This window comes from Phytophthora infestans, genomic scaffold, assembly GCF_000142945.1.
Source record: "Phytophthora infestans T30-4 supercont1.22 genomic scaffold, whole genome shotgun sequence".
NCBI lineage: Eukaryota > Oomycota > Peronosporomycetes > Peronosporales > Peronosporaceae > Phytophthora > Phytophthora infestans.
In genome coordinates, this window is record NW_003303737.1 from 651,468 (window position 1) to 668,476 (window position 17,009).

The following is a 17,009-nucleotide window of genomic DNA, read 5'->3' on the forward strand; positions in this document are numbered from 1 at the left end:
CTCCGGATGGGGCGTTCAGACGGGGACGTCAACACGGCCGAGCTCGCAAGGAGAGACGGCCTGAGGACACTCACGGCCGGAGTCACTAGGTCAGTCGGCGTAGTGGATACGCTCAGACCCCGAGAAGGAGAGACGTGAGAGGATCGGTCAGAAGACGACTGGGAGCGCCCAACCAACGTTGACACGACGCTGAGCGGTGCACTCGACTGAGGCAACCCAGCGGAGATGGGCAAAGTCGAGCCTGGGGCACAAACGCTCGTAGCCGGGACAGGCAGCGAAGCCACGACATCGGATGAAGATACCGGCGGCGGGCGAGTAGCCGCGACTGACGAAGTCACCGGAGGACTGGAAGACGAAGAACCCGCCGAAGTCGTCGAAGCAACCGCAGGAACGGTGTCGGCGGGCGGCTCAGGCAACTCAAACTCGAATTCAGCTTCGCTCGAAGCGTCATCGTCGTCTTCAGAACGAGCAGAGACTGCGGGTTGAGTAGCAGAACTCAGCTGAAGGTGACGAACCTTCTTCCGCCGAGTCCGACGACGGGACTTTCCAAAGCGGGGCCTTCCTCCATCGGACACAGTAGCTTGAGGAGAACTTGAGTGCAAAAGGGCACTGATAGACTCGTGTCCATCCTCCCCGGGAAGTGGACAAGCGTACGGTTGAGGCGGATGCGGCGCCGGTGGACGATGACGAGGACCTGCAGCAGTGGGAGACTTGGGGTTGGCATAACGTCGAAGCCACTGAGTCGAAGTCAAGTTCGCCAAAGGCGTACGGTGAAGCTGGGCGATGGTCGGCTCAGGCTGGCTCGGGCTGGCTCGTAGCCGCCGCTGAGCTGACTGGAACCGCAGCCGAGTCTGCCGATGAAGTCACAGAAACAGCTTGACTAGCTGGGGAAGCCAGACTAGGACCAATAGCAGAACTTGCCACTGGAGCATCTCGGCGAGGATAGACAGTCAACTCCAACCGCCGAGTTTCACCGGCTGGATTGTGAAGAGCCTCAGGGAAGCTAGACTCCAAGACACGACACAGCCGGGCGTTGAGGAGAAGGTCGGACGGATCAAGTCCAGGAACCTGCAAGCCACCGCCAGCAGCAGCCATGTGAGGATCGTGCATAGGAATAATGCCATTCCGACGGATGATCCGCTTCTGTCGCAAGATCACCTTCCGCTGCTCAGCGATCACCGACGGAGCGTGCCGCAAAGGTTGAGTGCCGGTGGAGCTATACAACCGCACCGACACCTGCAGCTGCTTGAAATGCTTGGAAGCGATGCCCTGAAGAGTGACGAACGCTGCATCCCTCTCAGAAATGGATCGGAGAAGGACGTCGATCTCAGCGTCTCGATCCAAGACTTGCTGATGAAGGAGCTGAGCTTGACCCAGCGCAGCATCAGTCTTGCTCTGCTCAGCTGCGATAGCCCGAGCAAGTTTTGCCTCACTCAGAGCTACAGCCTTTCGCAGTGAAGCAAGGATATTAGCCGACTGCGCGGCAGCAGTCTCCAATCGGGACACCTGCTGTCGTCCCGATGAGAGATGAGTAGACAAGTCGACGTTGCTGAGGGCGAGAGAGTTCAGTCGCCGAGTCAGTGCGCGGTTCTCCTCCTGAACAGCTTGATTGTCAGCTCGGAGATCGCCAATAATCTATGGATAATCAAGAGCGGCGTAGTTGCCTTTCGAGATATCCAACAGTCCCCCGCGGAAGCGGCATGCAAGATCGCTCGCCGCTGCACGGAATCGGAAGGCTCCACGGAACGAGTAAATCCGTAGGCCATGAGCCTCGCCAAGAAGGTCAATTCTTCTCGGCGCTCGTACCCTTGCTCGTTAACTCTGGCCATGAGGGAGTCAAGACTCACTGGAGCAGCCGAGCTTGGCTGACTGGTGGCGCCCGAAGTGGTGTCGCCCGGCAAGCTCGGTGGACCAGGAGGACACACGCGAGAAGACCCCGCCGACTCCGAATCAGACTCATGAGAAGTTGTCAGGTCGACCAACCCAGCTTCAGGCCGGTCGCTGACCCCACGAGTGCTGACGGGTCGAGGGATCGACTCAGCTGGCGCGCCCTCACCTCGGCGAGGAGTTGAAGGAGAATGTTGGCGTCACGAGATGTGCTGGAGTAGCATGCAAGGAGTGAGGAGCTGCCAAGAGAGTGACAGCGGAAGCAACGAACGTACCGAAGAAGGTGGTGGAGAGCCGCGAGACGTCATCAGCCGAGTACGGACCAACGGTGGCAGAACCAAATGAAGGATTAAGACACTCACCAGCTCGGCTCGTATCATAACCGGGGAGGTTGTGGTGTAGGGATTTCCAGATTCGACCATACGCCAACCTACTTTAGGTCAAGAATCGGCTCGGTCTGATAACCCAGAGCTTAGGAGCAAAGGATCACGGTAAGTATTCGGCGATCTGTCCGGATATGCTATCCGGATAGCCGCTGAGCTCAACGGTCGCCGGAACTCAGCTGAAGGGTCGGTAGAGATCCGAAACGACTACATTTCACTAGATATTTGTAAGAGAAGCATATAATTAAATAGGGGGGGGGCGAAAGGGCTCCCAGAAGATAACAGAGCAGAATTTGCCTAGTCCAGGACACGTGTACACTTTTCCGGTAAGTCCCTGCATAGGGCTGGATTATGCCTGCCGTCAATACTCGAGAGGCATAGCTTGTAGGGTATTGACTGGTAGCGCCAAGAGATTAGGTTGGTCCGGGTAGGACAAAGTCTCGCTACGCGCGAAAGGAAGTCCCGCACACTCAGCGGGCCGGTACGTCGGATAGCCCGGGTGCCGTATCACTTCTAGCTGAGCAGCCTCTGCGCTCGGTGACCTGTACAAGCGCTCGCGCGCCGTCGTCCGTCCTTTGGTGGAGGGAACAGGGTTGTGAGCGAGCTCAGCCGAACCAAACTCGACGGAGACTCGGAAGTGATCTGACTTGGTTAGTCGGAACCGAGTGGAAGCGAGCCACTCGTCTGTCCCGGAAGGGCCGGACCGCGAGGGGACCACCCTCTGCGCAGGCCATACAACCGCCGACCTAACTCGGCGATTTGTTGTGGTTCGTGTAAGGAATCCACATCTGACGGTATTTGTGTGTTCTACTACATCACATCTAGAATCAAGAAGTGACGCCTTGAACTTCAGGCCCAGTACTGTTGCGTCCACCGTTCCTTGACCACCTCCTGTACCGCCCACATTTCGTACTAATATAAGGGAATTCTTCTCACTGCCTTCTGCCACTGCTAAGCGTTTCATCTGAGCTGCTAGAGGCTTAGTTTCGGCCTGCCGTGAAGCATAGAAATCCTCCACGAGACGTTTCGCTTCTCCAGGCGTTAATCACGAACTCTGTGGTCATGCGACTTGCACTTTAGGCACGGATATTTCATCTTCTTGGCAATACTAGCATACGGCTGTTCTTTATCGGTCTCCAGCTTATCTTGTCTATTCTTTCCAGACGAGAACTTCTGTGGGCGAGAGTTTTAAAAACTTCCCGATTTAGGTTGCGACTTCGGCTTTGTTTCTTCTGTCTGCGTTAAAGATTCTTCCCAAATCATGAAAGAAGACTAGTTTCGTGAGTCATTTCGAAAGGTCGACCACCTTCATCTTGTACTGCTTGTTCTACGCTTTCTCAATACGTCTTTTAACTTCCGTTTTAAAATACGGAGGCTCAAGACTAGCCTCCAGGTTCTTCACTAATTTCTTCTGTTCACGTTCAAACATCACGTCGACCATATTGTGATCTTCTAAAATCTTGTACATGTTTGCCTGCAGGCGGTTCACACGCGACTCTGCCTCCGGTAGCTTGGTATCCATTCGCAACTTCAGCATCGCAGCATCTACCGCATCATAATCTTCAAATGCTGTTTTCTTTGGTCGGAGAAAATAATTGATCCATTCATGCTCCGTCACGTCCTGCCAGTGTTTTGCGAGCGTAAAATGGACGATGATCGCTTTGGTCCCTTGTTCAATACATGAACCTGCTGGCTGTACAAACGGGCGATTGTGCTCCGTCTGAAAAGCACTGAGTGTAGCAAAATAGGTTTGGTACGCCCGTAGGAAATCGCGACGCTCTTGCATCGAGCTCTCTTTTTAACGAGGAGGCTTGGGTAATGCCGGAGCGTTTATAATCTCCCTGATATCCCCACTGACATTTTCCATCGTCACGTCACTCTTTGCCGGAGCCACTTGCGGCTTACCCTTGTGTCTAGGCTGGCAAGATTGAATGAGTTCACGATAGGCGTAGAAGAGCGATGTGCTCTTTTCGCACCCGACCCAGCCGTTCTAGCCGCTACTACAGCGGCTGCTCCTCGAAGACTCAATCGCCGAAACGTTGCGACGAGAGGGTCCTCCTCCGACATGGTTCCCTAGTCAATTCCGAAAGAACCAAAAATATACTTTGATCTGTCTTCTTCGACTTCCACTTGATGACTGTGGAGAAAAATGGAAACTGGCATTGATCTCTCGATCCAGAGTTGTTACCGTTGGCAGTGATCTGGGTTGTACCCATACCCAGGTACAGGTCATGTGTGTATCTAGATTAACTACAGCTCATTTTTGTATCTGGGTTACAGAAGTATCTGATTTGTAGCCTACAAGTAGTGTGTGCGTGTGGGAGTGACTGTAGCTAAGTCCCGAGAAGAGATTCGCTGATCTCCAGTCGATCGAAAAGCTGCGCTGCTAGCGCGAAATGACCCAGATAATTGGTAACGAACTGCAGCTCGTTCCCGTCAACTGTATTGGTACATCGGCCCCCAGCAATGCCGGCGCTGTTAATCAGCAGGTCCAATCGGGGGTGCATTTTCTATGAAATGTCTCGCAAAAGTTGTGAATGCTGTTCAATTCGCTGCTGTCCACTAGCATAAATTTGACAGTCCCTGGGTCAACTGCGGATAAGATAAACGCTTGGATATCTGCTTCCGCCTTGAGGCCACGCTATCTGTTGCGGCACGCTAGCACAACGTGTGCTTCCATTCGAGCTAACTCCAACGCAGTGAAGAAGCCAATACCCGAATTCCCGCCTGTGACGATCACAATCTTGTTCCTTTGCGAAGGAACGTGCGTCGCATTCCAGGGTCTTGAGGCTTCCGGCAGGAGCGTCGTGCTTTTGCTGCCCATAGCTCTACGGGCAAAATGGTAGATGAGAAACTAGTGAATCAAAAGGAAAATCGGGTTGGGACGAGGTATTTGAGAAATCCATTAATAAATTAAAGACAAACGCACGCTCCTGCTAGATCGTTGCTAATGTAGTTGCGGGCTCTACGCATTTCATAATGCGAGCACCTCACTTCTTAGCGTCGAGAACAAGAAGTTGGAGGGAGTCCAGGCTATTAGCATTTTAATACATGTGTGACGGGGTCACACAGCACCTTGCGCAAGAGGAAGTTATCTTTCGAGAGTATACAAACTCTCAGTGAACGGCAGTTCACAGGTCCCCTCTTTTATTAAAGAGAGCGAAGTGACCCAAATAAGGTAGATTGTAAACTAAGTATATTTATAGGTAGATTAAGTTTGTGTTTAATACAAACTGTTAGTTACCTATAGAAATGCAATGTCATTTAACCAATGGTTGGCTTTGAACGACCTTGGTACCTTGTACCAAATATCTCGGAGTATGACGTGTCATACTCCTGAAGTGTGAAGTGTCACACTTCACGTAACCAGGGTACACTTAGGGCTACGTATCCCGTTACATCCTCCCCCACTTAGGTTCGGTTTACCGACCAATCAGAATGAAGAGGTGTTCTTCACAAACTCTCATTCTCAAAGTCGAAAACCATCGACTTGGCCGCGCGAGCGCGGCGGAGGCTCACTTCACAGTTAGAGCCTCGAGCAGCAACCTGTGCGCTCTTCGTCAAGGTCTCCACTTCGACCGTTAACATGCCTCTCGGCACTGCTAAGAGCGGTGCTAAGACACGCTCCAAGGCTGCAGTCGGTAAGGCGCAGGCCAAGAGCACTAAGCCTCACGGCAAAGGCTCTGCACTCAAGGAGGCTACTCAGGTGGCCTCCGAGGCGATCGGTTCCTCGGGTGACGCGGCTGCGGACAAGCGCGCAAGCAGGCGCCGCAGTCCGTCGCCCTCGTCTTCAGACAACCGTCCGAACCCTCGGTTCGTAGAACGCGAGTTCAACTCGGGCAGTGAAGACGATGCCGAGTCCGAGAGCACTCAGGATGCTCCTGCGGGCTCTGTGGTAGGTCACAGCCCAGTGCCCAGTGAGCACAAAGAAGGCAGCGCGCAGTCGCCCGCTAGTGATCACGGTGATCACAGTCCTAGGACCTCCGTGCGCTCTGAGAGTCCGGCCGTTAAGGCTAAGGGCGCTCCCAAAGCCGGTGGCGATGAGGAAGAGAATCCTCGCAAACGTCTCTCGCTTGCCGAGGGTCTTGCGCGCGCTAAGGCCTCTAAAGCCGAAGGCGCCAAGCCCTCAAAGAAGCGTACCGCCTCTAAGCCTCCACTCCGCGAGGAGAAGGAGACTCGACGCTCCTATCAGAGTCTCTTCGGCTCCTCGGATGAAGAGGAGGAGAAGGAGGAAGAAGAGGAAGAGGAGGGTGCCATTGTTGAGCCCCGGGAGGTCTCTAATGACCTCGACCAGCAGCAGGAGGATTTCCAAGCTGCCCAGCGTGTGCGTGGGGGTTCGGTGGCGGCACCCGTCAGCCAGGGAGCTGCCATCAACTCAAGAGGGTATTGGCCTCCCGAGGAGAGCTCTGGGGCTGACCTCTTCTTAGAGCTTCTCGTCGCTCCTCGTGGCCTTGTGGGCGGCCACACTTCTAGGGGCATCTATGAACGAGCCCTCGTTCAGAAAGAACAGTTGTTCGTCGACAACTTGGAGGCTGCTCGGTGTGTGCTTCTCGCGCAACACCGCATTCCCCTTAAGGACTTCACGACTTGTCGTAAAAAGCCCGAGACCCGGGGTGGTCTCTATCCTGTTTGGGGATACCCCTGGGTTATGCCCGAGAACTGTCCCACGTGGAGTTCTTGTGAGGACATGTTCTGGGCGTGGGTGGAGACTCTCAAGTACTCGCTCACGGAGTTATGGGAACTCCATGAAGATCAGCAGCTGTCCTACACCCTGGACCAGCGTGATCTTCGTGTGAGGTTTGCCCACTTGATCAGCAAGCGTATGCTGCCAAGGGACATCCTGAAGCGCGCGGCTTCTAGCGCTCACGATGAGCGCGGGTACGGTATGTATTCATCGACCGTACCCCGTTCGGGCAAGAAGCCCCGGACTACTTATGAAGCTGCCGCCGCTTCTGTTCCCAGATTGCGACAGCCTTCGGGCAGTCAATCAGGAGCCGTTTAATCGGCTCCCACGAGTTCTCGGAGTGGGCATAACCCCTCCACTTCACGAGGAGCTGTCGCTTGCCGCGACACCGTTGCTCCTGGAGGATCCGCTCCACGTGGAAGTGGGCTTCTCCATTCCGGTCAAGCAGGGGCGGAGGTGCCCTCGTACGAGTACGAGTACTCGGCGCCTCCCGAGAGCCACTCTCGTCCGAGTGCTCCGACTGCGGGTCCGACACAGGACCCTGAGGTTGTCCGCCTCCGTCAACGTGTCCTCGTGCTTGAGATTACACTTGGCCTTGGGACTGGCGGTAATGCTGCCGCTTAGGCCGGGAATCAGGGCGAGCTCGCTCGTCTTGCGGGCCGCCTGGACCTGGTGGAGCGAGAGGTCGCGAGCCTGCACCTCCGGGTGGATCGCCGGGCCTCTTCGTCCGATCTGGACGACGCCTTTCGCATGATCCGACAAATAGAGGCTCTGTTGCCACGTCCGGAGCCGCCTGCGGCACACTTCCAGACGTACGCGTATGGTGCGTACCCGGCGTACTCAGCGTACTCGGCGTATGGCGCCGGGGTCCATTCGTATGGAGCCCCTCCGGCGTACGGTCTTGACCGCAGCCTTGCCGTCCCGACCGAGGCTTGGGTGCCTGCTCCGCGCCCTCGTCGACGACTGTGACCGGCCCTCGCTTCGAGGAGCTGGGTCAAGGGGGGTCTGCGAGTCAGCAACCCCCTGCGGGTCAAAGTACCGCTTAAAACGTCCGACATAGAACGTCGGGTGCGTCTTCATTGACTTTGGAAGGTCGATGGTGTACGACGCACCATGTCTGGCCAGGACTGCAAATGGTCCGATGAAGCGGTGCTTCAGTTTGTTGCTGCCGACAGAGCTAACAGTGTCTAGAGGTAGGTTCCTCGTGTCTAGCAACACTAAGTCATTAACCTCAAATATACTTAAGTTTCCTCCTCCTTGTTTGTCTGAGTACTCCTTTTGTTTATCTTGGGCCGCTGCCATGGCATCGCGGACCCTGCTGACAATGTTCAGCTTGGTATCCAATAAGGATTCCACCTGTTTCCGCAGCGAAACTGGCCTCACATCCGAGACCTGGGAGGAAAGGGCTTTCCGAGCCTCTCCCCCACTTAGAATAGAGGAGTCAGTGTCTCCTCGAAGAGTGAGAGGCACTCTGGGGTGGCGGAAGCCGTTCAAGTAGAACGGCGTGAACCCCGTGGACGCGTGCACCGCGTTGTTAAGCGCAAACTCAACAACTGGAAGCTGCGACGACCACGTACGTGGCGCTGCCGCGCACACACTGCGCAGAGTGTCCTCGAGCACTCGATTGACGCGCTCTGTCTGGCCGTCTGTCTGCGGATGATCCGCAGTGGACATCTGCAGACGAGTTCCCAGTAAAGGGAACAGCGTTTTCCAAAACGCAGCAGTGAACCGCGGGTCTCGGTCCGAGACAATCGTCTCCGGGAGACCGTGATAGCGGAACACGCCATCGACGAACAACCTTGCGGTTTGTTCGCCCGTTACAGTGACGGGAACTGGAGCAAGATGTACCATCTTGCTCAGCCGACACACGAACACCAAAATTCCGGTGTTGCCGTGTCCGTCGGCGGGAAGTCCAAAGATGAAGTCAAGACTCATCGACTTCCAACAATCAGCCGGTACGGGCAGGCCCTGTAGTGGAGCCGAAGAGTGCCCTGCGGGTTTGATTCGCTGACATGTTTCGCATGTCTTGACGTATCGGTCGACCCACTTGTACATGTGGGTCCACCAGAAGGACTGAGAGACCGACAGAAAGGTCTTCTCGCGGCCCAAGTGGCCGCTGGAGGGCGCGTCATGCGCCTCCGCGAGGATGTCGAACTTCAGATCCTCGTCGTTGGGTACGACCACCCGTGGAGGATCAGTGGGCTCCACCCGATAATAGAGGAGCCCTCCTTCAACTCATATCGGTAGAACCGTGAGCGCTGTCGCGACGAGAGCCAGTCGGACTTCGCGCTCGTTCCGGCTTTAAGGAACTTGACGATAGGCGCGACAGCCTCATCGTCCCGATACGTCATGCGTATCCGATCATATAGATCCGTTGTCACCCGCGTGATGTGGGCCAACTCATAGTCGGGACGCCGAGAGAGGGCGTCCGCAAGCACGTTGAGCTTGCCCGGCTTGTATTCGACGCGGAAGTTGTATTCCGCGAAGAAGGACAGCCACCTCGCCATCCTTTGGGAGAGGTGAGGCGAGTTAGTCGCCGTCCTCAAGGACGCGTGGTCTGTGTAGATCACAAAGGGCCTAGAGCCCAGATGGTGAACACGGAACTTCACAAGGGCATATTTCATTGCCAGGAGCTCCTTGTCATGGACAGGGTAGTTCCGCTCGGCGGCTTTGAGCTGCCGGGACTGGAACGAGATGACTCGTTCCTGTCCAGCCGTGTCGTCCTGCAGCAATGCACACCCGATGGCGTAATCGGAGGCATCGCAGACGACGCTAAACGGCTTCGTCTCGTCCGGCAGGGCCAGGACAGGGGCCTCTTGGAGACTGGCCTTGATGCTGTCAAAAGCATCCTGGTGCTCTTGCTCCCAGCGCCAGTCGACGTCCTTCTGAAGGAGGCTCGACAAGGGCTTAGCGAAGCCCGCGTACCCAGCGCTGTACTTGTGAAGGTAGTTGGCCAAGCCCAACCACTTTCGAAGATCCTTCTGGGATCGTAGCGTCGGCCATGCTGCTATGGCCTTGACCTTGTCTGGGTCAGCCCGAACGCCCACGTTGCTGACGAAGCAACCGAGAGCTTTAATCTCTGATGACGCGAAAACGCACTTGTCGATGTTGGCGTAGAGCTTGTTCGCTCGCATCACGTCCAACACTCGACGGAGGTGTCCTAGATGCACCTATATGGCTGTCTTGCCTCCCTCGGCACGGCTATGGACGAATATGTCGTCGAAGTACGTCTGTACGAAGGTACGCAAAGGGCGGAACAATTGCGTCACCAGGCGATTGAACGTCGCCGGGGCGTTAGACAAGCCCTGCGGCATGACGAGCCACTCCCAAAGCATGCCGCTTGGAGTGCTTACCGCGGTGAGCGGGATGTCACTCCCTCGCATCAGGATTTGGTAGTATCCGTCTACCAAATCCAGCGCCCTGTACAGTACGCTCCCGGCCATGTTGCTCAACAACACATCCTTTCGTGGGATCGGTGTTTGGGCCGGCACCGTTGCGTTGCTCAGCTTGTTATAAGCGTGAACCAGACGCCACTTTCCGTTCGGCTTCCTAGCGCAGAAAGTCGGCGTCGAGTGCGGGGATTTCGATTCCCGCACCATGCCTGCCTTCGCTTTCGCGGCGAAGAAGGCATCAATGACCTCGCACTGTTCGCGCGGGAGAGGCCATTGCCTTGTGACACAATACTTTGTGCCGGGCACGAGATCAATCTCGTGCCGTACGCCTCGATCCGGTGAGAGTTGGGTCGGTGGGTGTTTGTTCACCACGTCCGCATACTCCGTCACCAAAGGATACACTGGATCCTTGAGGTTCTTGAGAATCTCAGAACCCAAGCGCGCCTGACGCTGCTTGTTCATGTCTTCCAGGACGTTCTCGTCCAAGACAGAGGAGGAGTTCAGCTCCTCCTGAGTGGTCTCAGGTCTCATGAGTACCATCTCAGCAATCTCTCCAGCCTTGAGGTTGGCCAGGAAAGACTCATCCGTCATTTCCTCGAGGTTCAGTATCTCCGCAACCTCTGGCAACGGTTCCAAGTGGACACCAGATGCCTTGACGGGTAAACCTGTCTCGCCATCAAAGATGTGATAACACTCTTCCACCGGCCTTGTCGGAGGAGCCCGGGCCCTGGGCTCCGAGTCGCTTGAAGCGACGTCGATCGGAACGAAGTTCGGATCCGACTCGAGGCAGCGGCGGTGTCTTTGCCGACGGCGTCTGTGACGGGGAGCTTTGCTGCCCACGTCTAGGCTTGTCGTCGCTACGACATCCGAGGCACTCGTGGCCTCGTGTGATACTGTTGTACCCACACAGGTAGCGTGTTCAACGCCTTCCTCTTCAGTTAAGGTCTGGGCGACCGCGTGTGGCACTGTGTTACCCACACAGGAAGCGTATCCGACGTCTTCCTCTTCAGTTAAGGTTTGGGCGACCGTGAGTGGAACTCTGTTACCCACTCTGAACACGCTGTTCTCAGTGTTCATGACAGCTGCAGCTGTCTGCGGAACTAAGGAACCCGCCTGTGGACCTAAGCTACCCACTTGGCCAGCGCCTCTTCTGGGCGCGGCCACCATCAAAACATCCTCGGAGTCGTCATATACGTCGACGACTCCCAAGCATCCGCCGGATGCTTTGGTACCCTGGCAGCCATCGCGGGCGCCCCGGGTCCTGACAGAGGTGGGAACATGACTCACCAATGCTCTGTCGGACTGCGCAGGCGGCTGGCACCGATTGCCTTGCCTCGCCAGTCGATCCAGGGCTCGTGCTTCTCAAGCCAGGGCATGCCCAGGATCATATCATATGGATCCATATCGAGAACAGTGAACTGTTCGAGGCTGTCAAAGTCTTCAAACTTGACAGCCAGATCCACTTGGACGTTGGAAACAGTGATGACCTTCCCGTCGGCCAGTCGCACTGACACCGTCCCGTTGCCTTTGCTTTCTCTCAAAGCTTCGGACAACTTGTTGCTGTTACGAGCAACCGTCTGGCGGCGTGCGAAATTCTTCGACGCCCCAGAGTCAAACAAGATTCTAAAGGGATGATCGTATCCCCGTACACATCCGTGTACTACGAGCAACCCGCCGCTGCTCTTCGCCGATTCGAGAGTGCGAAGACTCTCAGGGGCTAAGTCCCCGTGGTACGCTCCACCCGCGCACCCATCACGAAGCCTTAGTTCTTCCCCAGTAGGGCGCCCCGCCCCTACTGGTTCCCTGCGTTCCCCTATCCCCGGGATCCTGGCTTCTGCCAGCGACCCTTGAGGACGGGCTTGGGGAAGGACCGTCTGCGGAGTCTTTCCGCGGGACAGTCGCGCTTGAAGTGGCCCATCTTCCCACAGCCGAAGCAGCGGATGTCACGCTGTTCGGCGGACCCGAGTTCCATGGGAACTGGTCCGTTGGGGCTTGTTCGACCGGGAGCCGACAAGGAACTCCCAGGCCACGCTGAGGCCCTGGCGATGGCTGTACTCTTCTTGAAGAGCCACTTGAATCGCCTCTTCAAGCGTGCTCGCCTGCATTCGGAACAGCTGAGTGCGTGCGGGGCCCACTCGAAGGCCGTCCATGAACACAGTCATCTTGATGTGTTCATTGAGTGGGTTTCCCACTAGGGACGCCGTGAGCTCCCGTATCTCTTGCACATACTCGTGCAGTTCGCGCCTTCCTTGTTTACACGCGAGGAAGCGCGAACGCTGGCGGTACTCGTAGCTCGCCGGGAGGAACGCGGCTCGGAGCTGTTCGCACAGCTGAGCCCAGGATGTGAAACATCCAGGGGATGTTGCTTCCCGAGTGTACACCCAACTCTTAGCACGACCGCTAAGGTTGGAGAGTGCAAAAGCAACACGCAGTTGCTCGGTCGAGATCAGAGCCGCGTCCATCGCGAGCTCTACTTCTCGGACCCAGAAGTGAAGGTTCTCGCCTTCCTTCCCTTCATACGGCTTTACCTTCAGCCGTATTGGCTTCGGGTGAGGCGGATTTGCTTCCGCCGCCGGAGCCTGCAGGTTCTCCCGCACATGCGCGATGAGGCCCTGCTCGTACGCGTCGAATGCATTGACGCGCTCGAGCTGCTCAGCCGGTGTTGACACCACCAGGCTCTGCAGGGCCTCCATCCCGAAGATGCCTGCCATCTTCCGAACCGACTCGAACTAAGAGTCGTTCAAATGGGAGAAGTCGTTCCTATCCATGGCAACGAACTTCGGAGGTTCAGGTAGTCTACTTGCGATGGCGTGGATTGACTACAAGTGCTACCAAGTGTGACGGGGTCACACAGCACCTTGCGCAAGAGGAAGTTATCTTCCGAGAGTATACAAACTCTCAGTGAACGGCAGTTCACAGGTCCCCTCTTTTATTAAAGAGAGCGAAGTGACCCAAATAAGGTAGATTGTAAACTGAGTATATTTATAGGTAAATTAAGTTTGGGTTTAATACAAACTGTTAGTTACCTATAGAAATGCAATGTCATTTAACCAATGGTTGGCTTTGAACGACCTTGGTACCTTGTACCAAATATCTCGGAGTATGACGTGTCATACTCCTGAAGTGTGAAGTGTCACACTTCATGTAACCAGGGTACACTTAGGGCTTCGTACCCCGTTACAACATGTTTGACACAGCCTCACTGCGAGCGATGATATTACTACAATATAATAAACGCTGCAGCCTCGTTAGATAGTACGAAATACATGTCGTTTCAAGCAGTGCCGTGTCTACAATTTCATTTCCAAAAATAACGACGATGCTGGTATTCAGAATCTCAATGAGTAGCAAAGGTCGACAAGGAGTTTCTCTATTTGATTTTACTGGAAACTTGTAAGCACGTTACCCATGACCCCAATGGACAAACGTTCATACATTCGGACTACAACTGACCCCAGTGGACAAACGTTCATACATTCGGACTGCAATTGACCCCAGTGGATAAACGCTCAAATATTCGGACTACAATCGTTAGAAGCTTCAACAAACTCATTGACAATACATGTACCATAGGTCTAGCAAGGACACGTTGATCCAGTAATTCACCCGTTCAGTCCGAGCGAAGATTGCGTCGGTACGTCTGACCAGCACCAATTGGCCCGGCTCCTCCTGTGGTTCCAGTCCCGGCCATTCCCGTGGTACCAGGGCCTCCCGTGGCACCAGGTCCTCCCGTGGCCCCGGTCGCCCCAGTTGCAGTCGTCGTCGCCCCTGCTGCCCCAGTTCCAGGCGTTGTAGCTCCAGTTCCCATACCCATGGCACCTATGCTAGGTGCATGAACCGTGCCTGGACCGCTCATGCCTGCTCCGGTGTTAGTAGTCGTCTTGCTGGAGCCACCACCCATACCACTCATTCCTGGAATCATGTTGGTGAGACTCGACAGACCTCCCCCACTTGTGCCTGAGGTACCACCGCCCATGCCTCCCATGCCGGGGATCATCTTCGTGAGACTAGAGAGACCACCACCCATGCCTCCCATGCCACCACCCATGCCTGGAAACCCGCCGCCGAACATACCGTAGGTTTGAGCTGATTGTTCTTCTGCCTGCACTCTGCTCGAAACTACCGCGACGGCCACGAACAGTGTGAAGATCTTGCTACTGCTGATCATTGTTGAAGGAGATAGTTCCTGGTGCGAAGCGAGAGGGAACGAAAAAAAAACTTGCTGGGTCTAGTTGACGGCAAATTCAGAAATGAGCGAATGCCGTATAACTCGGTGTTGGAAAGCAGGGAGGCTTCGCCAGAGTGATACCAATGATGTCAATAGTAGCATCCGATAGATTGGCTGTCAACCGTCAATTTAACGCGTATAGGCGCTGGTGCGCAAGTATTCACTACCCCAGTTGATGTGGCCGTGAACGGCACGAGTACTGGTATCAAGTGAGCAGATTGAATAAATCGATGCTTGAGAGCCACCCAACAACGGACAAATCACCCTTGCAGCTCAAACAGACATACACGAGGCTATCTTGTCGGAACGCATGATCGGGAATTGACTTCAACTTTAGGCATACAAATGCTAGTATAAATGACGGAGTCACTGACTGTCAGCAACACGCGCAGCCTTTATAATACACCTTTGTCGACGGCGTCATACGCGTGTAGGGCTATCGGTATACACAAGTCCAATGCTGTGGCGTAAGATGGACCAGAAGTAATTGATGCCCGATAGTGTCTGCACGCAAACACGGTAGCTAGAGACTTCGTTGGTGTTGAGCCACAATTGGCTCACTCGGGTAGCCCTACTAGCTGGTATCAAGACGCTGTCGGTCTGCATTACCCACACCGACCAAAGAAATGAGACCACGGAGGCAGATAAGAATGCGTAAAGTACACGAGCCAACTGTGGCGCAAAGATCGCCCGTTGCGGAGACCGTAAGCATCAATCGAACAGCGTGAACCACGTACGTGTAGCGTAGATCTCACAGCTGTAACGCAGTGGTGTTAGCCCAGCTTACGGACACTGACAGTCATGGCATCTAATTTGATTCGTAAATCTATGGAGCATAGCCTGGTCCATGTTGTCTTCGAGAATGCACTCCTGTATCGCTGTCAGATGAGGTTCTCCTCGGCAAACTGTATTCAAGGCCCGCGAAGGCTGCTAACTCTGTGTACAGCATCGCTTCTCGCTCAAACGCGCTGCAACTTGCTGTCCATTCTCGAATTCACCACTTCGAGCTCAACTAATTCTTCAAGAGCAAGCTCTCTGTTCCTCCCACCGGACCAAGTCTCCATCTCCAGCAATCATGTTCAGCAACAACAAGATCTTCGCACTTTGCATCGCCGTCGTGGCTCTTTCGAGCCATGTGCAGGCCGAGAAGCAAGTGGCCGAGACGTTTGGACTACTCGGTGTACCTGGTGTCGGTGTCGGTGTTCCCGGTGTCGCTAGCGTCGGAGTGGGTGGCCCCGGTTACGTTGGACCAGGTGTTGGTGTCGGCGTCCCGGGCGTTGCTAGCGTTGGTGTCGGTGTGGGTGTAAACGGCGTTGGTGTCGGTGTGCCTGGTGTCGGTGTAGGTGTAAACGGCGTTGGTGTTGGCGTGAATGGTGTCGGCGTTGGGGTGGGTGTTCCGGGTGTCGCTAGCGTGGGTGTGGGTGCTTCCCCTGTAGTCGGAGTGAACGGTGTTCATGTTGGTGCACCTGAGACCGTTGTCCACGACGGTGTCGACGTCGGTGCTGGGACTGGGACTGGAGTGAGCAGGACTGTGACTGTGACGAGTGACGACGGTGCCAACACGGCGAAGCCGTCTACCACCACGGGTGGTGCGTCGGCGAGCGCCACTGCCAGCGCTTCTGCGAACACGAACTCGAACGCAATGACGAATGCTGGCGCAAAGGCCGGAACCGGCGCAACATCTCAGAAGTCCTACCGCAAGCTTCGGTCGGAGCAGTGATTGCGGCGGAGCTAGGAGTTATTCATCTTTCGTTTGGGTTGGGTGACTTTCCGTGCAGGACTTCCTTGTCGGGTTGTACAATGTAGTGTAAGGTCGTCGTTATTAGCAAAAAAAAATGACAACTCAGGCTTTGTTTACCAAATTAAAGTGTTGCTAGCGTGGCACCCTTTTTTCTTTCACTCATTGGATATTCGAGAAACTACACAGTATAAGAACTTACAATTTTATCTGAAGGGAGCTCATGAGATTTGAATTCGTAGATGTGAAAGCATTTTAGAATAAATACTTGTTTTAAAATAAGCCGAGGATAGGTAAACAGTCACCCTTTAATAGCAGGCATCGGTCAGATGATGGAATTGATCTGTCGATTGGGTTTTATCCCTATTCCTAGGCATCGGTAAGATACTACTTCGTATTATTACGGTAGATAGCGGCCCAACATTACAAACACTTCGAACGGCAACAAAGAGGTTGGTGCCTGCCACAACGCAATGCCACTGTCTGCTCGTATGTTCCTTCTCACGAATGTAATGGCTGTTGTTAAAGTAGTCGGCCTGTCGGATAAGAAATGTCAAACTCTGCCAGATGGCTCACATTAGGCGAGCTACCCAGCCAACTCGCCTTTGCCATGCCCGCAATCACAAGTACGAACGATAAAACTCGATTCTGAAAACCACGCACACCCACAGATTTTTTTTTCACAAAGTACTTCGAG

At 54.8% G+C, this 17,009-nt stretch overlaps 1 protein-coding gene across 1 annotated transcript; it reads left to right on the forward strand.

The window, feature by feature from the left end:
- Positions 1-15,224: 15,224 nt before the first annotated feature.
- PITG_11600 (carbohydrate-binding protein, putative) lies at positions 15,225-16,294 on the forward strand (the record flags this gene model as incomplete). The annotated part of the gene is made up of 2 exons (XM_002901102.1): positions 15,225-15,278; positions 15,521-16,294. The coding sequence occupies 2 exons, from the start codon at positions 15,225-15,227 to the stop codon at positions 16,292-16,294; spliced, it is 828 nt and encodes a 275-aa protein (XP_002901148.1).
- Positions 16,295-17,009: the final 715 nt, after the last annotated feature.